Here is a 24,165-nt window from a genome sequence, read left to right on the forward strand (position 1 = left end):
TCCGAGTCCCTACGCAGATAGCAATGTGGACTCTGTGAAGGTTGTCGTATGAGAGTGTATGCTGGAGCAAAGGTTACAGAGCTACTTCATCTGGAGGACCAAAATGGACCTGCTCCTCCAGTTGGACCATGTATCTTCATAAAACACCAGGAGTGTGGAAAGGGTTCACTTGACTGAGTTCCAGTTCACACGCCTCCAACATTATCGTTAGCGTTAGCGTTCAACTGTTGTATTACCCTTTGGTACGTCAAATCTCAAAATGTTGACTTTTTAATCTCTTAATTTTGACTTTTTATCTCGTTATTTTGACTTTTTATCTCCTAATTTCAACTTTTTATCTCCTTATTATGACTTTGTAGCTCATAATTTTGACTTTATCTCAAAATTTCGACTTTTTATCTCATTATTATGACTTTGTAGCTCATAATTTGGATTTTTTAGCTCATAATTTCGACTTTTTAACTCGTTATTTCAACTCTTTATCTCATAATTTTGACTTTCTATCTCAGAATTTTGACTTTTTATCTTGTTATTTTGACTTTTTATCTCATAATTTCAACTATCTCAGAATTTTGACTTATCACAGAATTTTGAGTTTTTATCTTGTTATTTCAACTTTTGATCTCAAAATTTCGACTTTCTATAGCATAATTTCGACTTTTTATCTCATTATTATGACTTTGTAGCTCATAATTTGGATTTTTTTAGCTCATAATTTGGATTTTTTAGCTCATAATTTCGACTTTTTAACTCGTTATTTCAACTCTTTATCTCATAATTTTGACTTTCTATCTCAGAATTTTGACTTTTTATCTTGTTATTTTGACTTTTTATCTCTGAATTTCGACTTTTTATCTTGTTATTTTGACTTTTTATCTCATAATTTCAACTTTCCATCTCAGAATTTTGACTTATCACAGAATTTTGACTTTTTATCTTGTTATTTCAACTTTTTATCTCAAAATTTCGACTTTCTATAGCATAATTTTGACTTTTTATCTCATTATTATGGCTTTGTAGCTCATAATTTCGACTTTTTAAATCGTTATTTCAACTTTTTATCTCATAATTTCAACTTTCTATCTCAGAATTTTGACTTATCCCAGATTTTTGACTTTTTATCTCGTTATTTCAACTTTTTATCTCAAAATTTTGACTTTTTATCTCATTATTATGACTTTGTAGCTCATAATTTCGACTTTCTTATCTGAAAATTTTGACTTTTTATCTCGTTAGTTCGACTTTTCATCTCATTATTATGACTTTGTAGCTCATAATTTTGACTTTTTATCTCGTTATTTCAACTTTTTATCTCATAATGTCGACTTTCTGTCTCAGAATTCTGAATTTTTTTTTCCATGACAGAAAACGAGCTTCCATAGAAAACCGAGGTACCACTGTGCCACTTAAAAAAATCATTAGGAATGCGGGAAATTTTGCATAAAAGATGAAATATTTGTATTGGGAAACCATATTTGGTAAGTTGAGATAAACACTGCAATCCTCGCTATAGCGCAGATGAACCATGTACTTCCTCCCAGACGATAATAATCATGAAATATAATGTAAGTATATTACAGCGAGATCTCATCATCATAAATCACATAATAAGAAGTCTTGAAAAGTCTAATTTTGGAGGGTGCAGCCTTCTTCTCATCAACACCTTTAAAGCACAAATGGGCTTTTTAGGCCTAATGCATTCATCTCATGTCATCTCATCTCATCTCATCAGAACCTGATTGGAGTCCGTGTCCATGGTTCGACCAATCACTGCTCAGCCTCACCCCACTGGACGCCTTTGGTGGTCAAGATGTCCCTCGGTCTAAAGAGCAGCGGTGGAAACAGTTTCATCAGCATTGGTAGTGGCGCCGGCCGCTGCCGGTGGGGGCCTGTGGGTGGGGGCCGGGGGCTGGGGGGTGACTTTGGCCAAACGGTGCTCCTTGCCGTGGGTGCAGAGCTGGCAGGAGGTGCAGACCATGTTGCAGCAGGGTAAGAAGCGTAAAATACTGATGCGCCACAGAAACCACCCGGGGGACCAGCAGCACCAGCACAGCACCGCACACCCGGCCAGCACGGCCAGGATGACGTAGAGGACCAACAAGGACACGGACACGGGGGAGTCTGGGGACCAAAAGGCAGTCCATTGGTCAATTTAAAATACCAAAGAGAAAAAAAACCAACACATTGTAGAAACTGGTTACGTAGCCATCAGACTGGAATAGACGCTTTCTTATTAGCAACCTAGCCTCCACTTCACCAACGGACTGAAAGAATACTTCTCAGTGCTCTTTGTGATGGGAATTCTTTGCCTTTTATTGCTTTACGAGTCCTGACAGATAAATTAACAAGTCAATGGCCACCTTCATTGCTTTTTATGTCCAGTCATCAAACGACTTTTTGGCACAATGAGAACTTTGTTCGTTTGTCTACCAACCAGACAGCGGCTGGACAAACACGTCACCATTAAAAAGGGAAAGGGCCTCATTTGTTTAAAAAATAGGAAAAAGAGGAAATAAAAAATAGAAATACATGGTTGTACATGACCATAATATATGTACTACTTTGTTTTTGCTGCCGTTACTGCGCACCGAGGATTGGTAGCTTTAAGTGATTTTTTTTTCTGACATCCACGTTTGTGATCTTCCGAAAAGACGCAGTGGAACCTTGGTTAGCGTCATTAATCCATTCCAGAAGGTCCGACTTAAACCAAAACGTTCTCTAAACGAATCAATTTGCGGTTTGAGTTTCCCCGCTAACACACGACTAACAGAGATGTTTTGTGATTAAAATACCTAAATAAATAAATAAATAAATAAATAAATAAATAAATAAAAAATATTATTTTTGAAATTATTTGTATTGTAAAATATTTATTATAAAATTAAAAAATATATATTTACCGAAAGGGAAGCTTGAAACTTGTACTGGTTAAGACCAGATGAATAAAAACCTTACAGCAGAGATTCCCAAAGTGTGGGCCGCGGTCCCCTAGTGGGCCGTGGTAGTACTGCAGGTGGGATCATGAAAAATATTATTCATTTTTGCAAATATTATTTTTTAAATTATTTTTATTGTAAAAATGGAGCGGTGGCTTACGGATGTAAAAAGAAAAAGCAAAAAAAAAAGCATCAAATGAAAACGAATCTCTGAAAACAAACAAGAAATATTCCAGTGAGTACAAGTGTTGGGCCTAATAATAAAATAAAATAAAATAAAATAAAATAAAATAAAATAAAATAAAATAAAATAAAATAAAATAAAATAAAATAAAATAAAATAAAATAAAATAAAATAAAATAAAATAAAATAAAATAAAATAAAATAAAATAAAATAAAATAAAATAAAATAAAATAAAATAAAATAAAATAAAATAAAATAAAATAAAATAAAATAAAATAAAATAAAATAAAATAAAATAAAATAAAATAAAATAAAATAAAATAAAATAAAATAAAATAAAATAAAATAAAATAAAATAAAATAAAATAAAATAAAATAAAATAAAATAAAATAAAATAAAATAAAATAAAATAAAATAAAATAAAATAAAATAAAATAAAATAAAATAAAATAAAATAAAATAAAATAAAAATAAAAATAAAAATAAAAATAAAAATAAAAATAAAAATAAAAATAAAAATAAAAATAAAATAAAATAAAATATCCAGAGAGTACAAGTGTTGGGCGTAATAATAAAATAAAATAAAATAAAATAAAATAAAATAAAATAAAATAAAATAAAATAAAATAAAATAAAATAAAATAAAATAAAATAAAATAAAATAAAATAAAATAAAATATCCAGAGAGTACAAGTGTTGGGCGTAATAATAAAATAAAATAAAATAAAATAAAATAAAATAAAATAAAATAAAATAAAATAAAATAAAATAAAATAAAATAAAATAAAATAAAATAAAATAAAATAAAATAAAATAAAAATATCCAGTGAGTACAAGTGTTGGGCCTAATAAAATAAAATAAAATAAAATAAAATATCCAGTAAGTACAAGTGTTGGGCCCAATAAAATAAAATAAAATAAAATAAAATAAAATAAAATAAAGAGAATGCAGCATTTCATCTATGTACTGTTTATAAGACAAAGGTGGGCTGCAGACATTTTTTAGATTTTCAAGTGGGCCCTGAGTTGGTACAGTTTGAGAACCCCTGCAATAAAGAATCAAAAATGACCTACCTGTCACCGACTCATAACTGGGCGTGCTGTCTGCCCTGCCACAGTTCATATGTGGAGCAAACGGTACTGTGGGGGGCTTTGCAGAAGAAGGTGGCGGGGTTGCTATCGGCGGTGGAGGCTCTGGAGGTACAAGCTGGCCTGCTGATGATGAAGGACAAGTACTGATCAAGAACACGACCAAAAAGAGGTCGTAGTTGCGGGTTTGAGACACTCCTTGTTAGGTGAGGAACCTGACAAAAGGGTGCCGACACATTACCTCACTGACCTTTGCACCCAGTCGTCAGGTTTTGTTCCAGATCGCTTCCATCCCCGCAGTTGTCAATGTCCTTATCATCGCACACCAGACTCAGCGGGATGCACTTCCCATTCCTGCAGGTGAAGTAGGGCTCACCGCTGCACAGCGATTGGTTGAATCCTAAGGGAAAAGAACTAATGTTTAGCGAAGTATCCAATCTCTGGTTGGCGTGCGTGAGCGGACACAAATCCACTGTTGTCATGTCCATTTCTGGAAAGGGTGTGTGTGTGTTTACCGAGTCTAAAAGACGTGAAGTCCCCCACAAAGTCCACTCTGGGCTGTGTACCCCGGGTGACGAGCCGAAGTGTCAGGTAATTCCCCGTGGACAGCACCGGGCGAGGTGGGCTCTTCCCACAAAGGGGCGGCCCGAGCGGAGGAGAGTTCCTGTCCGATCCGTCATAAAACTGAACATATGACCCGGCGTGACAGGGATCCCCTGAGCTTTCCTCGGAGGCTGGGTCCGGTTTGGGGTTTGGGGACTCTGGTAGCAGAGGGGCCGGGCTCAAAGGGGCCACTCGTAGCAAACTGTAGACAAGGAAGAAGCGGAAGTGGAACTGGACATTGTCCTTCGGGGAGCTGGCCTGCATGGTGAGGTGGCAGTCGGTTCCCATGGTTACGAAGTAGTACTTTTTAGATTCCTGGTGGGAGTTGATGATCATGCCGTCGCCTTGGATGGTCTGGCCGCAGAAGTCCACGACGTTCACTGACAAGGAAAGGACACCATGAACACCATTTACATTTCTCGCGCTTACTCTCGAGCAAAATATTTCCCAAAATAATCTTTTGCAGGAGAGCGACTCCATGAAGAAAATGTAAAACCGGAATTTTCCATGTACACATCTTCAGTTTTTTTTTTAAGTGTAACGGTTTGTACTTTTGTCCTATCATTGGATTGTTCATCCATTCATAAGAGCTTAGTTTCACCCGACTGTTGATGTGTTGTTGCTATAGCAACCTTGCGCCTATGCCTCCTGGATGCTTCCTCGATGAGTTGCTGGGAGAAGGCCCCTGCGTAGACCTAGGACCCTCGCCATCCAAATAAAATGGAATGGGGGCGGCACGGCGGTCGAGTGGTTAGCACGCAGACCTCACAGCTAGGGTTCGATTCCACCCTCGGCCATCTCTGTGTGGAGTTTGCATGTTCTTCCCGTGCACATTAAAAAAAAAACATGCTAGGTTAATTAGCGACTCCAAATTGTCCATATGAATGTGAGTGTGAATGGTTGTTTGTCTATATGTGCCCTGTGATTGGCACATGCTAGGTTAATTAGCGACTCAAAATTGTCCATAGGTATGAATGTGAGTGTGAATGGTTGTTTGTCTATATGTGCCCTGTGATTGGCTGGCCACCAGTCCAGGGTGTACCCCGCCTCTCGCCCGAAGACAGCTGGGATAGGCTCCAGCACCCCTGCGACCCTCGTGAGGAAAAGCGGTTGAAAATGAATGAATGAATGAATGAATGAAAATGGAATGGAAGTAACTAAATGTTTTCCAGTTAATCTAATTAATTACCGTAAACGAGGTTAGAATGGTGTTACCGACAGTTAAATATGGTGTGTTATTATTGGCTGAGGTCAAGTGGTTAGCGCACAGACCTCACAGCTAGGAGACCAGGGTTCGATTCCACCCTCGGCTATCTCTGTGTGGAGTTTGCATGTTCTCCCCCGTGCATACGTGGGTTTTCTCCGGGTACTCCGGTTTCCTCCCACATTCCAAAAACAAGCTAGGTTAATTGGCGACTCCAAATTGTCCATAGGTATGAATGTGAGTGTGAATGGTTGTTTGTCTATGTGTGCCCTGTGATTGGCTGGCTGGCCACCAGTCCAGGGTGTACCCCGCCTCTCGCCTGAAGACAGCTGGGATAGGCTCCAGCACCCCCGCGACCCTCGTGAGGAAAAGCGGTTGAAAATGAATGAATGAATATGGAAGTAACTAAATGTTTTCCAGTTAATCTAATTAATTACCGTAAGCAAGGTTAGAATGGTGTTGCCGACAGTTAAATATGGTGTGTTATTATTGGCTGAAGTCAAGTGGTTAGCGCGCAGACCTCACAGCTAGGAGACCAGGGTTCGATTCCACCCTCGGCCATCTCTGTGTGGAGTTTGCATGTTCTCCCCGTGCATGCGTGGGTTTTCTCCGGGTACTCCGGTTTCCTCCCACATTCCAAAAAAACATTCTAGGTTAATTAGCGACTCCAAATTGTCCATAGGTATGAATGTGAGTGTGAATGGTTGTTTGTCTATATGTGCCCTGTGATTGGCTGGCTGGCCACCAGTCCAGGGTGTACCCCGCCTCTCGCCTGAAGACAGCTGGGATAGGCTCCAGCACCCCCGCGACCCTTGTGAGGAAAAGCGGTTGAAAATGAATGAATTATTGGATGATATTCATCCCAAATGATGAATATCACCAACAAACCACCAATGAAGAAAAAAATTACTTCCTAGTAACAATCATACAATTATGACGAGCCACACCATAACTAATTGATTTCCTTTTACAGGAAAGTAGAGAGAAAAACACACTATTGGTAAAAACATGACCTATTTTGTAATGAAATATTAAGAAACCTGCATTTTTGCTGCTATTCTGCACGTAGTCGCACAAATATTTTTAAAGCGGTCAATCAAGCAGTGTTGTTATTCCAAGGGCAGCTTCTTGCTCATCCGCAAGCAGACCAGGATGTATGGGGGTGGGTTTGGGGGTTTGGGGGCAGAGCTAGATCCCCGTCACCCCCTGCCTCCGGGCCGCAAGCCAAATAATGAGAAAATTTACAGTCACCCCCAGAGTTTATTAGCTCTGTCTCCAAGGGAGACAAGTAGCTCATCCTGCACTGACCTCCAGGAATGTCCCAAAGTGTTGGTGGGAAACGCTTTCCAACCCCTCGGATACGCTTTTGTGAAGCTGAAAACTCATCACATGTTAAACAATAAGCTTAAAGATGACGTAAACGTGAGTCATTCCTTCGCTTTGCTCTTCATTGGGTCCTGGGATTAGAAATAGAACAAATAAATTACTCAAGTCTTTTTTTGTTTTCAATTGAAGCTTGGTTTTTGCTTAAAAATATGTTTTGACTAAATATTTAAGGCTAGATAATTTAATTTAAACAATCTTAATTTACTATAATAGTGTAATGTTTATCATATTGGTACATACACCATTCAAATAAGGGTCATTTAAGGATATTAATTACTGCTTATCACATACACATACTGTATCACATACTGTTGCTTTAACAAGAAATACAGTACAAAGAGAGTACATACAAGTAGCATATAGTAACTGGATGGATACAGATGTCTTACCTGTGTCGATGGCTGAGGCGCGGATGATGACGAAGAAGAAGAAGAAGAGCGGGGAAAACAACGCGAGCACGCGCATCTCCATCGTGGTCCTGGAACGGCGCGCCAAAGAGGACAAAGTCACTGAGGACGAACCCGCCACATTCTTCTCTCTGCGAGTCAATTCATCCGGCACGTGGAGGATGGAGGGAATTCTCCTCACCATCATCCGAACTTCACGCCTTTTAACACTGCCCCGCCCACCCACAACACACGACCACGTGTCCTGTCATCTCCATGACAACAGACAACCAATCAGTGTTGGTTCAAATCAAAACTGGTTTGTAGTAAGTTTGTAGGAAGTTGTCAGCCACTTATAAATTAATAAACTTGATCATTTTTAGGGGACCTCACAGCTAGGAGACCAGGGTTCAATTCCACCCTCGGCCATCTCTGTGTGGAGTTTGCATGTTCTCCCCGTGCATGCGTGGGTTTTCTCCGGGTACTCCGGTTTCCTCCCACATTCCAAAAACATGCTAGGTTAATTAGTGACTCCAAATTGTCCATAGGTATGAATGTGAGTGTGAATGGTTGTTTGTCTACGTATATGTGCCCTGTGATTGGCTGGCCACCAGTCCAGGGTGTAGAAGACAGCTGGGATAGGCTCCAACATGTTAGGATAAGCGGTACAGGAAATGGATGGATGTAAATGAATAATATGATGAATGAAATTAGTATTAAAATTGACTTTTGAGAAGTATTGGTTGTTATATAAAAGTATCACATCTAGTTTGTTCCATAGAAGAACGGCATGAACGGAGTGAGCCCTTTTGTCAGTTATACCGCGTCTTTCTCTGTAGGTGGAGACGGGGCCACTTGCATACACTCAAAGTGCGGAAATTAAGCAGTAGATGATTAAGTAACGTCTTATCTCATTCCAGTAGACCCTATCGGGTGTGTCGTCTCATCCCAGGAACTGAGTTTCCTATGACTACTTCAAAGTAAAACTGCTTTTTAGCATAAAAACTACATCTCAAATCAACACTTGTACTTTGTAAATGTAGAAAAGATCCAGGATATGCTAAACTTCTAGTATAATGTATACCTGGCATACTTGTGGTACCATGTGACAAGTCCAGCAGAACTTCATATCGCTTTTGTATGGAATTACTTTATTGGGTTTTAGTTACGCATAATGTAAATTAATGTTATGTAGAGTTGTGTGGAAAGTTATATACATATTTGGATATTGTATGGTGTGTGTGGTTACCATGTAAAATATCCCCTAGGGCGCCATATTGGGTAGGGCTGGCTGTGCTTGTAGGACCGCATATCTAGAGTTAAGCTATGATGTCATACTACTTATACAAGCTAGTAAAAAAAATACAATTGTTCCATGGGAAGTTCATTTCATTTGGACAACTGTCTCATGTTGTGCTTGGAGACTTCAGGAAGAATATCGATTATTAAGCAGGCGTCAGTGAATACTTTTATATATGCTATCATGACGGCGATGTAACAGAGTAAACAATCTGTACATTTCTGAATGTCCAGAGATTTTTCATTTCAAATCATAATAAAAGTACTGATTTTAAAAGCTTCATAAAATACACAGGTGGATTTAGGGAGGCACTTGATGCTCTGTTCATGTGGATTAAATGTGACCGGTTGAAAGACACGCTTTTACATTTAAAAAAATATATAGTGTGCCACTGAATGATTGAAGTAGCACTGCTAATACTAAAACTACTACTACTACTACTACAGTTGGTTAACAAAAATTTATATTTAATATTTTCATGTTTTTTTTGTTTAAAATGCTGCTTCTACCTCAGAAGCGAAATAAAGAAATTTAAAAAGCATATATATGTAAGTGTAGTAAAATACTGTCAACACGAGAACAAGTATCAATAGTCAGAGATGGTACTGTTCTTCGTGCGTTTCATATCAAATATCCAACTCTTGGTGTCTCGCTGCCTAAAAAAAAAAATAACAAAACAGTTAAAAAAATAGTGTATACTCTCCTCAAGGCCCCCAATTCTACACGGAGGTTCACACTCGGGGGGGTTTAGTGGCTGATCTAATGAATCCCATTGATTATGTGGTTGTGCAGCAGCTCCTCCTGGTGGTTGTGTATGGTAGGTGTCATCTCCATCTCCTCATCCCGCAGTCGCGCATTCTTGCGGATTTCCTCCAAGGAGTAATCTTGCACAAGGCAGCCGTTCTCAAATACGGTCACCAGCAGATCCTGGACGCAGAGATGATTGAAAAATGCAGTCTGTTAACAAACAGGAAATATGGCATTGCAACTTTACAGCCACAAATGATCTCAGGGTGTGTCAAAAAAAATGGAATTTCAGATGTTTTACAAATCCAGCACAAATATTTTAACATTTTGGGGAGTGCACTTTACCACGGTTTAGCTCCTTTGCTATAAAACATGTCCCACTGGTGTACTATCTGGCTTTGTGAGCTCGGGTATCAAAAAGTCAGCACAATTTAATCAAATAATATTCCAATAATATATACTCTTAGTAGGTCCCCACCTCCTCAGGTTTGCCAGCTCCCCTCTCTATCGTCTCCAGACGTCCATCAGAGTTCCTTCTCAGTGAAAGACGACCCCTCTTTGAGCCCTTAGACGGGTCGGTCACCGGTTGCTTATATACATCCATCTGGAAGAATGCAGCAGATACACTTGTGCTTCACTTTCACGCTGACTTTACATAACTTCTAAGAACACCCTTATTTGGTCACTATTTGTTTGAACCCGTGATGGCAAGTGACGACGTGATGTTCGACCCGCCATCAGCCAGAATACACTCAGTTACTCCATAGTGTTCCGTATTGTTATGCAACAGTCTGGGTTTGTGCAACATGTCCGCCACTTTATGTGACCTTGACTTCCCTGTCGAGTTCAGTGAGGAAACAGATACAAGTTGTCCTTCATGATGATTTCAAAATTGTCTAACACTCAGGTTGCTCGTCCTGATTGACGAGTTGCAAAGGCGTGTCAAGGCTCTTTGATTCTGAACCTGTGAAATCCCTTTTCAAGTTTACCTTCAGGTACCAATAAAGTAATCTGGCCTTTATTTGTCTCTCTTGGGGGTAATTAACACAGCACTCAGTTCTACTCACCCCCTTTCCATTAGCCTCCACATAACTGCACTTGAAGGCACAGCTGAGCGTATCTCTGTTGAGCTTCTGAAGCAAAGAACTGCCGCAACCGAAGAAAACGTTCTCTGCACTCCAGCCTTCGTCACTCAGCTTCTGAAGAATCTGAGGTAAACAGACACCCGGGCACATACTCGTGGATTCTATCCATACCAGATCTGCAAACCTTGGAAATATTTTGAGTACCCCACCACCCCCAACTTTAAGTACTGCATCATTACCTGGTCCACTGAACTGAGGTCAATGCCGTCGCCCTGGATTATTCGTAGGCACGAAGGCAGGACCTTGTATCCCACAGAGTTCAGGGAACATCCAAAACACTCCTCCAAGATCTTGATGACCTAGAAGAAACATCGTTCCTTGAAAACAAAACACGAGTTGTCTCACTGTGGTCCCAGAGACCTTGCAATAATCCATTATTCTATGGGTCTGTAGATGTAGATAACATACTCCACCTCAATAAGAGTCTCTGCAGGGTCTCCAGAATCAGGGCGGATGACAAGACGGGAGTCCTGGCCACGCTCCATGACACGCTCCTTCAGCTTGTCTCCCCAGATGTGTTTGCATGCATTGAAGATGTCGTAGCTGTCGCTGACCACAGACACTGGCCCAGAGGAGAACTCATCCAGCACGCGCTCAAATGCTTCTTTCTCCCTGCTTTTCCCCCAGGAGATGATCGTACTGAGAGAGAGAATGGTTCACATTTAGTCCAGTATGAAACTTTTTTTTTGTCCAGCTTAGTGACAACAGTTAAAGTTGGCATGCAAAAAGAAAACCAGGTGGAATTATGAAAGTACGAGATGCTAACTGTTCTCAGACCTCCTTGAGAGTGTCCACATTAACTACTTTGCAGCCTCTTTCATAGCAGACAGGCTTTGTTTTTGCTGTGATATGCTTTGTCAGCTCTGAGGCGCTATATATACTGTACACAGACGCAGGCTTTAATACACTAACTGAATTCAGGAGCTATTATGTAAGGTGACTGATATTATTATTAGTAATGGAGGGAAGAAACAAAACACCTCCAACATGCCCAGACCCACCTCTTCCAGCGGTGATGATCGTGGAGAAAATAAAAGGAAATAATGGCTGTGCGAGTATTTACTTGTCACTACATATTTAAACAGTGGGTGTCCATAATATTATGGCGAGCTACAAACATGACAGTAGAGAATCATCCAGTGGATTTGCTTTGTACCTATGCTCAGCAGCTGGAATGGAAAAACCGGCCATTGGGCATCCATAGTATCGCTGAGCCATGAGAAGGCCTGCTACTGTGTCAGTGCTGCAGAAGTTCACGAGATGAGCTGCTCCACCTAGAGCCGCAGACTGGACAGAAGAAGGAGAAATGCTTATATAATAAAATAGGTGTCTGTCTGTCTCTTATATTTGATATCTCCCACAAATGTGTGTTCCTGAAGTCAATGCATGCACCCCCATGCACGAGCAAATACCATTCCTTGCACAAATGGGCGGAATGGCTGGAATGTGACCTTGTGTCCTTGTTCAGCCTTTGCTACCAAGAGCACAGATGTGCTAGAAGACGTCTGTACCCTCCATCAATAAAAAACTTAAGCGTAGCAAATCTGTATTGCAAACACCCTTTTCTTTGAAATATTGACTACAGGAAGACTTGCTGACCTCCTGTGATGAAACGCCTCTATAGCCAAAGTCGTGAAGCTTCAGGTCCAGACCTTCAAGGCTGCCGGAAGTCGCCTTTAGGTGCTTGGACAGGATCTTTTTAAATTCTCTGGACACTGTAGATACTGTGATGGGATACCACATCTGAACCAACATGGTCTAGAGCCGACAAAAAGAGTGTGTGGTTATTAACACAAATGAAAGCAGACTGGATGATGGCTATTAAACTAATGGATGCAAATACAAGCGGTGCTAGTTTAATGTTGTTAATAAGTGCTTTGGTCCTTTAAAACCAACCAAAGAGCCATTCTATATTTTATAGATGATTCTGATGCTGTAGATCAAGTTTGCAGTCCAAAATACTTGGTTCAAAGCCGTCATTTACCTCAATGTAGTTAGTGAGCCAGTAGAAGCTTGGGTCTGTATTTTCCACAGTAAAGAGGACGTTGCCTCTGGGTATGATCTTGCCTTCAGGGACAGCTTTAATCCGGATCGGAAGTCGGCCATCGTGTTTCTGACACAGAGGTAGCAGCTCATTTAACATGCACCTTCCCCCCAAATCAGAAAAAGGTTTCAATTGCAGACTTTAATAGTTACAGCAAAAGAAAAAACAGTGAAGAAGACATTATTTAATAAAAAAAATGTATAATGTAAGTGTACAAGCGACCATTTGGGGCCTAGAGAAGAAAATAATACTGTCCATGCAGCTAATGCTAATACACATTTTTGTGTTTATATAATAGTAAAATATATACATGTAATTTAGGCAAAAATGCATTATCCATAAGGCATCCATAAGCGTTTATGATGAGTATCCGCCTCATTCCTACGAATGGACTTCCAGGATTCCTGCACTTGCGCCCTGCTCGCTGTACACCGGGGTCGCTGCCAAGTACAATTTCAAATCCGCTAAATAAGACAACAAAATTAAATATTTCACTTGTAATTGTGAAAGTAATATACTGTATGCCAAAGATAAAAATAACGCTAATATTCCTTTTTAAAAAAGTATATATTTTAATGCATTTCTGTGTGGAGTTTGCATGTTCTCCCCCGTTTTCTCCGGGTACTCCGGTTTCCTCCCACATTCTAAAAACATGCTAGGTTAATTAGCGACTCCAAATTGTCCATAGGTATGAATGTGAGTGTGAATGGTTGTTTGTCTATATGTGCCCTGTGATTGGCTGGCCACCAGTCCAGGGTGTACCCCGCCTCTGGCTGAAGACAGCTGGGATAGGCTCCAGCACCCCCGCGAATTATCCCACAATTAGGCAACAGTAAGTTACATAATGTAACTCTTTGCAAATACCTCAAGAACTTTTCTCCAGCCTTCTTCATCAAACACAGACTGTTTGAAGTGCAACTGGTAAAAGAGCTTTGCTTCCTGGATCTTCTCCTCTGTGATCACTTGGCCTGTAGAAAAGCAACCAATTACTGGAAGCTAAGTCACATGCAAACATGGCGACATCCATAGACCATCTTCATTGTATCGCATGTCAGTCGTACAAACTTAAGACAAGCGTGTTCTTGGATGTAAATATACCTGTGAGATACTTCTTCAGCAGATACTGGAGACCAAAAAACACCACTTCATTGAACTGGGAGCCTTTTTTACGACGACACTCGAAGTAGGAGTAGATTTTGCTGATGTTGGGAGGGTACTGCTTGTAGTGAGTGACCTGAGCAACAAGCACATACAAATTCCACGGTGAGCTCTCTTCAAATGCTGCAACAAAGTTGCACAAAGTGTTCATTCATTACTTTGTAATCATATTACAGACCAGCCGACCTTGAAGAAATTACAGGAGGACTCCTCCCCACATTTAAATGCAGACTTACATCATAGTACTCGAAGTGGACAAAAAGTAAAGCTAAACTGGGTAGAAATCTATTTATCAGTGCTCGTATGAAATCCCATCAAAATAAGCTTTTTTTAAGCACTATAAGTAAATTGTAAGAGTTTGTTACTGCTCCCTACCTCGCTACAAAAGTTAGGGAAGTGAGTTAGGTATCAAATTAGAGGTCTTTTTGAGCGAATTTAACATTTACATTGGCTACCAGTTGTCAGGACTTAGCTTGCTAATACCGAGGGGTTAAATCAGGAAACTAAAATCCATTTAATCCTCTGAAAAATACACACAAATTGTCCCACACAGTCAAAACATACTTTGTTGTCTGAAAACGTACATTTGTAGCCTGAATTAAACTTGTACTGCAATCGAGGATAGCAAAGTAACCCCTCTACTCACCTTGTAGGAATCCGTTGCTAGCAAGAAATTGAAGTCGTGAGCTGCCATTGTTGTTGTGACTAATGAATGAACGTGAATGTCGCTTCAGTGCTGTGTCCTCCAAGCAAAACATAGACACAAAGTCAAAGAAAGTCGAATGCCAGTCATTTCAATGTGAGTATTCCTCCAACGATAGCAAGCTCTTTCATCGAAGCGCCGGGGAAAACTGCGAAATCAACCGCCATCATCACCATCATCAGCAGCAGCCGTCATTTTGAGTGGACAAGGGCGGGCTTCGGTTAGCTTGGCCACGCTCACGTTTCTGCTGTCTGATTCGTTACGTCATGGTGCTTTCAGGAACACTGGGTTTTTTAAATGAATGCTGCACTACATGTTTGACTAGTCCACACTCGCTTGTCAGCTTAAATATGACAAAAGGTAGAAAACGGTAGCATTCCCAAACCTTTACGAGAAGGTAGGAAACACGAAACATTCATAGAAAAAAATATAAATGAACAGAAGTGAATGGCGTGACCACGGTCTCTGGCACGAACCGGTGGTCCCCTACCACTGGGTGGCGCTAAAGACACTCGTTGTGACTAGTGGCACAGTGTCCCTGTACTGTTTTGTTGTTGGTTTTTTTTTTTTTGGGGGGGGGGTGAAAATGTGTCAGGGTTTTTTACTCCGACTTCCTGGATTGGATGCGTACGCCAGAAACCCAAAACATAACATTAGCATTAGACATCACATTATAATTACGATGATAATTGTTATTATCCGAGTTGTCAGGACCGTAATCTCTGGAACAACCACTAGAGGCGCTAAAAGACACTGGCCCCTGTGGTGTGTGAAACGGCCTTTTCTGGACATTTTGCTAACACTGTGTAATGCTATGTATATGCTATGAGGTTATGGGGTCACAACAATGTGACGTGTGTTGTCCTAACAGCCTGACTCTTTGATGTGATTGTGACAATTCAGTCTGGATCTTGGAGATGACTGCGACCACACAGTAAGAGTAAAGTCATGTGAGCACACGGCATAACACAAATAACAGTGTCTTTAGCGCCCCTAGCGGCGATGGCAGTGAATAGCCCGTGCCAGTGAGACGCCTGGTCATGTTCGAGTTCAGGTTACTTCCATCCTGTCGTAGATTTGGAGTTCCTAAATGTAGCACCAACAGGATGAAGAATTATTCTTGTTCCATCCATAATATTAAAAACTAATTAAGGAAAAAGCGGTAGAAAATGAATGAATGAATTTAGGCAACATACAAGTCATATGTAGTGGTATATAAATTCCGCTAGAGGGAGACAGCAACTCAATGATGTGAAAAAACAGGAACCGTAGGACTAGCTTATTAGAGGCACACATATTTACATTAACATGTGTTACATAGGCATTGAAACACGTGGTCTCATTGTATAGTGTTTAATATTAATTTATCATCACCTTATTATAGAATAAATATATATATCTGTATGTGAATATATGCAGGCGTCATCATTCTCTTCGAAAAGCTCTGATACTTTGTTGTAAAAGTCTGATCACCTTCTGTTGAGCTCGGCTATGGAATGATCCATCTTGAGGTTCCACCTCCATGGGCGCCGCTTATACCACCAGGCAAGGCAGGCTACTGCACGGGACCCAACTCTGTTGGACGTCATGACCATAATGCTGATGAACGCAGGTTCAAGGGGGCCCCTGTGAGTTTTTGCCTAGGGCCACCAAAAACTCTAGAATCGCCTCTGAACATAATAAGAAGAATTGTCATACATGAAGGCGTTGCAGCACTCGCCTCATCCTGAAAGATGGAGCTGGGGTGGGCATGAACTGAAGTGTGCTTGTCACTGCTGTCCTTCCATAGAGAAGAAAAGTCAGCAGCACCAGCTGGAAAGTCAAATGCTTTAAATACATTTTAAATGAATAAATTGTACTAAATATCCAAGCTCACCAGACACTGCTGAGACTTTTACAACAAAGAGCCTTACCTGGAGAGGGATAGGGTAAATGTACTAATATACAAATAAAAAGGTAAGACCACAAATGTTTTTCAGTTTCTAACCAGATAAATCATTGGCAGGGTTTGTAGGATTGCCATGGAAGTCGGGGCATTGAAGAACCAGATCATGACACGGTGCATGTGCATGCCAGCGCTTGTGCCGGGTCAGTGACGGAGGTGAAATGAGAAGAACATCCTGCCAATTTGTCACCAGATGCAAAAAACATGCTAAGTGTTTCTCGACTGCCAGACCAGATTAATAAGCACTCGACTCCTATCATGTTGTACCTCATCAGTCCAGAAGCAGAATGCCCCCTTCTCTTGCTTTAACCGCTAATTGGCGGTGATCAGGCTTGTGACGGGCTGACGCGTAGTGGCGGCTTGACAAATGCAATCATCCGGACAACCCGGGTTGAAGTGGCTGGTGCTTGGCAGCTGCCCCAGCTCCTCAGCTGGGGCCCCAATGCCGCAGGCCCCTTGGGGTCAACTCGCCGCTGGCCATGACTGACTGGACCAGTCTGGACTGATAGGGGTTGGGTGGCGGGGTGCATGATCAGGGCCAAGTGCTGCGAGGTCAAGGCGGGATTTTAAGGAGGCAAACGGGTGACAGGATTAGGTTGTGGGAGGGTGAAAAGAAAACAAGATGCAATGTAGCAAATGATGAATTTTTTTTTTTTGAAGAGCAAGATCTGGAACCCTTCCAAACGATGAGCTCACCATTGGTGCCGGAGGTGGAGTCTCCGCTCCCTCAGACCAAACCACATCCCTCAGAGACCCCACACAGCCGCACGGCAACCCTCCTCAATGGCTCAAGTCGGCGCATGAACGCAACACAATGCGCTTTGTCTCATGAGGGTCCACTGAGAAGCCTCGCAGATAATTGGCTGAGCACACAGCCTTGTAAACGCTTAAGTGTGGCTTGTAGTTGATTGGATAATGGCTAATTGCACGCTGCATTTCATTCAGTGATATGCTGTGGGGTAGCGGGGGCAAGTGGAAGGCAGCGGAAGAAATGGAAGAGGGAAAATATTTTGGCAGGTCGCATTTTTTTGCCGCCTGTTATTTCCCACGCAAAATCTGTTGCATTTGTTTGGATGTCAGATCTGCAGATTAGCATCTCAATTGCAAATGACATTATGTTATTGTTGACAAGTCTTTATTTTTTTTTTGCTGGTCTTTCTCAGTTGAAGCATTGGGAAAGTTCACAGATCAGAGCCGGCGTCTGAACATCATGCCCGGTGGCGCAGTTTGGGGCTCGCTCCTGTGCGAGATTGGAAGTCCAGAGTCTGTGATCATGGCATGTCACCTCCACTTAAGAACCCGCGCTGCCAGCTTTGTCTTTCCCTCCGCGGAGACCTTGACTGTTGTCATGTTGTTTCACATTAAATACAAAGGCTTCATGTCATACGCTAAGAGGAAGCAACACTGGCCTTAAGGTACACTACACACACTCAAGTGGAGCACTTGTTTTTTAAGAACCTTCTTCCACTGTAATTGCATACCTCTGCTCTCATCTCGCTCCCACCAAAAACATGGACTCATTCCCCCCCGTGAGATGAAGTGAAATGTCTGTAGCCGCTTTATTTATTTAGAGACGCCGCAGTCGGGGGGACATTTGAAGTAAATCACTCTGCATATTGATGCTTGTATTGCTTTCTGTTGTCAACCGCTTCATTCAGAGTGTGCAGCGCCATTGATATTGATTGATGGCTTAGACGGATATTCTGTGTTTGTGTACTTGTGACTTTTGTTGATATTGATTCCCCCTCCCCCCCTCCCCGGCTCGTATCCATGTATTAACTAACACATGCAATCCACATCCTTAAAACATGCACTCATGGTGATTCTTCAGAATACCTGCAAGTACTTGCATTTTAAACATTAACGACATTATTGACAACAAACCAACATGCCTCAAAATTGATGCAATAGTTCCATTTTTTTCTCAAATTCCAACCTTGGCTAAACACCGTGGCTCTCCTAAGCAATATGTGGGAAAAAAATACCTTACTTGTTTGCAGTAGCAGAACATCTTCATTTAATGGTGTGTAATTAGCTGGGCAAAGAATGTGCCAAAAGAGGATGCTACATGCTAATAGCTGACTAGTAGATGTTGATACTGAAGCTGTTTTATATTATTATAGATCAGGGGTCGGCAACCTTTACTATGAAAAGAGCCATTTCACCCACTTGCCCACTAAAGAAAAATAGCCTGGAGCCGCAAAACGTTGTATGTTTAAAACAACATTGGAGGGAATTTGGGGGTGTCAAAGTAGTTCAGATAAAAAAAAAGTCGAGTTGGACTACTCTTACTAGTACTGGAGATAAACTTTTGTTTTTAAATGAGCTCTAATTTATTTTTTAGAATCGTCAAATAACTCATTAATAATAATTAATAATTAATAACTCAAATAACTCAAAGTATTACTCATTTCCCTTCATGTTAACCTGTCAGAGAGAACTGGATAGCATCCTGTCTGCTCATTCAGTCACCAGTCAGAACTCAGTCAGGATGCATTCATGGTCTCACACAAAGTTGGATTTTTGTAAACTCATAACAAAGACGTGCATTTTCACCACACAAGTGCTAAAAAATATTCAAGCATTGCAAAGGGAGCCGCAACAAAGAGACTGGAGAGCCACATTTGGCTCTGGAGCCGCGGGTTGCTGACCCCTGTTATAGATTATAGATATTATTATTAGTCTATTAGCTAAGTGTGTTTTCAGTCTGATAGCTTCTCATACAAGATATTTTTGACACACACACTCACACAGCACAACTAAAGTCATGGCTGGAAGTTTTGAGATTGACACAAATATTATTAATTATGATAGCAATTTGCATATACTGCAGAACATTATGGATAAATGGTAATTAATTGCAAAGTCCCTCTTTGTCTTTGATGGAGAAACAGCCATCCATCTTTTTCCGTTTATCCAGATAAAGTTGCGGTTGCAGCAGCCTAAGCAGGGAACCACAAACTTTCCTTTTCCCCAGCTACTTCATCCAGCTCGTTCCCAGGCCAGACATAGTCTCTCCAACGGGCCCTGGGTCTTTCCAGAGACCTCCCAGTGGTTGGATGTCCCCAGGGAGGCGGCCATAAAAACCATTTCCACTGCATTTCAGCCCTGCCACAAAATGACATCATGTTAGTGATTCTCTGGTTAACATAGGTGAGAGTGTAAAGAGCGTAAAGGTCATTCTGATCGAGTGAGAAGCTTTAAAAAATGGAGGGCGGTGCTTGAAATCTTGTTTTTTTTCCTCTGTTAACCACGGTTACCTGCAAGGAAACACGTGTAGTAATCATTGCGTAGCACCAAAAGGTTTTCACAGGTCAGGGTATTGTTGCTATAGACAGACTGCACTGAACGCAAACATTTATCAGATAATTAAGAACTTCAAGGAGAAAGGTTCAATTTTATCAGTAACTTTGCGGCGTCCCCACTTCTAGAATGTTCTGGCACTTTCCAAACTGATTTTTATTTTATCCATATGCAGTCGATGGCAAAGTTGGGGTTACAGTCAATGAGTAATTCATACATTGTTAAAAATGTAAAAATTTCTCTACGGATGGAATTGCAGTCATGGTGTAGAAGTTATATATAAGTTGCTCTATTGTGTCTCACAGCAACTATGGTGTGTTCAAGGACAGGCGCACAAAGTGTGAAATTATGAACATGTGACAAAGTAACTTCAGTGAAACAAAAAGTCATAAACGAGTAAAATAAAAGTTTCCACATTTAATTTGTCATCAAAAAACATGTTTTCTCTTTTCAATACTTTGTTTCATTGCATTTCTACACAATGGCCGATACACATGTTAAGTTTCGGTCAGACTAAGGGGTGTTTTAATTGTGTGAACAAGAACCCAGGTTTGCCGTTAACGAGTAAAGAAGTAGAGGGCATTTCCCATCAGAGTCTGGCCGGGTCAAAAGGATTAGCTGTGGTACCGGACATCCCCAAAATGGACTGATCCTCCCAAACAATGACACAATGCTTCATGCTGCTAGTTGCACAGTTGAGAAGATTTGCAGCAAGAACATCTTCATTTAATTGTGTGTAATTAGCTGGGCAAAGGAGGCCATTTTTGAATAGACCGTGTTGTGAATGGATGGATCTATCTTCAGCGTTGGGAGCGTAACTCGCTCAACCCTTGAGATGGTCAACTGAATATCCTTATGATACCATGGTGATTTCTTATTATTTAAATGTTTAGCACTCTGACTCGGAAACTGATGATGATGATGAAAAAGTAGAGTCTGACACCAGATCGGAGATTAAAGGGTCCCTCACGTGATTAATGAAATATGTTTCTTACATTTTTATTTCATTTGAACATGCATCAGATTACAATTGAATGCATCCCATCATCAGTTCACAGTTCCACATGTCCTAAAAGGAGCAGGAAGAAGCAAAACTTATTAAATCCTACCCTTCCATCTGGTACTTTTACAATCAGTAACTGTTACATTTGTTCACTTCCTGCTTTCCTAAAGATTATAGCGAAGGTTTAATAGTTTTCAATAGTTTCTGATTTGATTTGGCAATGAAATGGAGAACTTGCAGAACAAGGACTTACCCCTTTAAAACACAGAAAGGTAAGTATACATTCTGGATTTGTTTATCCTTCAACTATTATTTTCAATTGTCTTCTTAATGAGTGTAAAGGTGTTTATATAGCCTGATTGATTGTACAAGTGGTTGGGATGTCCGATAATTATCACAACTTGGTTTACAGTATCAATCGGGAACTGTGAACATCCAGCAGCAACACATCCTTTGGGCATGACTACTATTTTGATGAAAAATATTGGCACTAAACCAAGTCGAAGAATTTGTTTATTGAGCTTTCTTGAGCTGAGACGTGTCAACCGCCGATGACATCACTTCCGCAGTTATCATACGATACTGCGGAAGTGATGTCATTGAAAAAAACCGGGGTGTTTGAAAGCATTCCAAAGTAATAACAAGAATGATTGACTGGTAATCTCCATTTGTATCCACAGCTGGGGTAGACTGGCGAAAACATGGCTGACATTCATTGATATTTCTACACCCATGTGGGCTGCGGTGTATAAACTGTGTGCACTGTCTTGCCCAAAGACACAACGGCAGTGATTGAGATGGAAGAGGCTCGGTCCAAACCACCAGTTTCTGAATTTGTGCACAGCAGCTTCCCGATTGGCCCATTTCAACGACACACCCAGGAGTCCTCAGTTTTCAAGATGTAAGGAATTTAGTTTAAGTTTGCGGTTTTATTTTCTTTACCGCACACATAAACAAATGTACGTGTATATTGTGTTCCGACATAACGTTTTAATCTGGGCTTCTTTCAACTGTTTGTCATTAAAAGCACAAAAAGAGCCAAGGAGTGAAGCGTCTTCTCATTAATAAAACATCCAAAGACTCCTGGAGTCTCATTGTGCAAAGGGGCCGGGGAACTAAGGAGGGAACGCTTGGGATAGACAAGACCTTTAGGCACCGTCCGACACTTGTTTTTAGCATTTAAATACACATTCACGAAACGAGAAATCATGTTTAATTCAGTATGACCACTTTGTCAATCAATCCTGGTGTCATCAATACAGGATGCAACTTTAACCAGTACAAATGATTTGTTTATTTATGGAAAAGCGAATGGTGTTTATTGATATAAAAGTGAAATAAAATGTTTTCATGAATCCAAATGACCAATGGCAGATGCGTTGTGAGTCTTTGTGTAATAATGTGTAGTGACACAAGTGCCCCCCCCCCCCCCCCCCTCCCCGCCACCTGCAAAACAATGGCGGCTTTAGAAGACTTTAATTGGAATTTCATGTGGGCTAAAGTGAAAGTGATGTAAGCTAACATTTGGTAGACTTAATTGCTCCTTTTCTCAACCCCCACTTATTGTTGAAGCTAATCTCTCATTTACAATCAATTCAATCTCTTTCTCTCGCTCCCTTCCTGTCTCAAACGAGCTCCTTTGTGCTCCTTAAATTGCTTCAATCCCTGGAGATCCCGGAGATCCTTCACAAAGATGTCCTCATGTTGTCGACGGCTGATTAGCGCGCGCTCGCCCGCGCAGGCTACGTGCGCGCGAGTGAGCGCGCGAACTCATTAAAGGGCCAGTGCATGGGCCGGGCGACGTGCTTGCGATGCTGAGGCTGTTGCTCAGACGCTGCGGTGATGATGCGGTGATGCTGCGGTGAAAGTGAAAAGGACAACCTGCAACCTTCGTGTTGTTTACTGCTCCTTTGTTCATATCAGGCAGCCGGAAGGCTTTGCACACCTAAACTCTGTGTGTTTGTGTGTGTGTTTTGTCACGTCCACTTTGGATAAAAGAGAAAAAAAGACATGTTTGTTTTGGTTATTATTACTATATTTCTCAACTATGCACTTTTATTATTATACTATAAATAGTAATGTAAATATTTTTCAGAATATTTATTAATAAACATTCAACATTCTTTTCCTACCTTAAATTTGATGCATTTTTATTTTCATTCAGGTAAAAAGATTAAAAAAGCAAAATTATTATATAAAAATTCATAATTATGAGATAGAACAACATGATAATGACATTAAAAGTCAAATTGTGAGGTAAAAAGTCGTAATGATGAGATAGATAATCCATGAGATAAAATGTCTTATTATGAGATAAAAAAAGACAAAATATGAGATTTTAAAAATCATAATTATCAGATAGGAAAGTCGTACTTATGAGCTAAAACGTCAAAATTATGAGATAAAACATTGACATTATGAGATAAAAAGTCCAAATTATGAGATAAAAATCGTAATCATGACATAAAATGTCATAATTATGAAATTAGAAATTGAAATTATGAGGAAAAAAATCACAACCATGAGATAAAACGTCGTAATTATGAGCTAAAACGTCAAAATTATGAGATAAAAAAAATCGTAATCATCAGATGAAAAGTCAGAATGATGAGGTAAATCGCAAACATGAGATAAAAAAAACTTAATCATGATCTTATGAGTCAATTATGAGAATAAAAGTCGAAATGACAAGATACAAAATCATAAGAATGAGAAGAGAAAGTCAGAATTATGAGATAAAAAGTTGAAATTATGACATAAAAACCGTAATCATGAGATAAAATGTCTTAATGATGAGATTAAAAGTCGAAAGTATGACATAAAAATCTTAATCATGACATAAAACGTCATAATTATGTTCTTAGAAGTGGAAAAATAAGAGATAAAACTGGTAATTATGAGATAAAAAGTCATAATTATGAGGTAAATTTAAATAATTGAGCGAAAATGTCAATTGTGAGATCAAAAGTTGAAATGACGAAATAAAAAATCCTAACAATGAGAAAGGCAAGTCATAATTATGAGATA

General features: G+C 40.1%; 2 protein-coding genes across 5 annotated transcripts; both read right to left on the reverse strand.

Annotated features, from left to right (window-relative positions):
- Positions 1 to 1,720: 1,720 nt before the first annotated feature.
- Positions 1,721 to 8,312, reverse strand: ldlrad2 (low density lipoprotein receptor class A domain containing 2). 3 transcript variants are annotated; one of them, XM_058091524.1, is made up of 6 exons: positions 7,794 to 8,312; positions 5,119 to 5,194; positions 4,727 to 5,016; positions 4,462 to 4,611; positions 4,197 to 4,337; positions 1,721 to 2,121 (listed from the first exon to the last, which is right to left on the reverse strand). In XM_058091524.1, the coding sequence occupies exons 1-6, from the start codon at positions 7,996 to 7,998 to the stop codon at positions 1,823 to 1,825; spliced, it is 1,161 nt and encodes a 386-aa protein (XP_057947507.1). In that variant the 5' UTR covers positions 7,999 to 8,312; the 3' UTR covers positions 1,721 to 1,822. The 3 variants fall into 3 exon arrangements, with proteins under 3 accessions (XP_057947507.1, XP_057947499.1, XP_057947491.1); XM_058091516.1 differs by having other exon boundaries at positions 4,197 to 4,334; positions 4,727 to 5,194; XM_058091508.1 differs by having other exon boundaries at positions 4,727 to 5,194.
- Positions 8,313 to 8,425: 113 nt separating this feature from the next.
- On the reverse strand, positions 8,426 to 14,887 carry nampt2 (nicotinamide phosphoribosyltransferase 2). 2 transcript variants are annotated; one of them, XM_058091495.1, is made up of 11 exons: positions 14,831 to 14,887; positions 14,125 to 14,260; positions 13,891 to 13,994; positions 12,967 to 13,095; positions 12,582 to 12,740; positions 12,139 to 12,269; positions 11,396 to 11,621; positions 11,162 to 11,281; positions 10,905 to 11,045; positions 10,316 to 10,441; positions 8,430 to 10,017 (listed from the first exon to the last, which is right to left on the reverse strand). In XM_058091495.1, exons 1-11 carry the CDS (start codon positions 14,876 to 14,878, stop codon positions 9,850 to 9,852), a joined length of 1,488 nt encoding a protein of 495 aa, XP_057947478.1. In that variant the 5' UTR covers positions 14,879 to 14,887; the 3' UTR covers positions 8,430 to 9,849. The 2 variants fall into 2 exon arrangements, with proteins under 2 accessions (XP_057947469.1, XP_057947478.1); XM_058091486.1 differs by lacking the exon at positions 14,831 to 14,887 and having other exon boundaries at positions 8,426 to 10,017; positions 12,967 to 13,129.
- Positions 14,888 to 24,165: the final 9,278 nt, after the last annotated feature.

Source organism: Doryrhamphus excisus, chromosome 1, assembly GCF_030265055.1.
Source record: "Doryrhamphus excisus isolate RoL2022-K1 chromosome 1, RoL_Dexc_1.0, whole genome shotgun sequence".
Lineage (NCBI taxonomy): Eukaryota > Metazoa > Chordata > Actinopteri > Syngnathiformes > Syngnathidae > Doryrhamphus > Doryrhamphus excisus.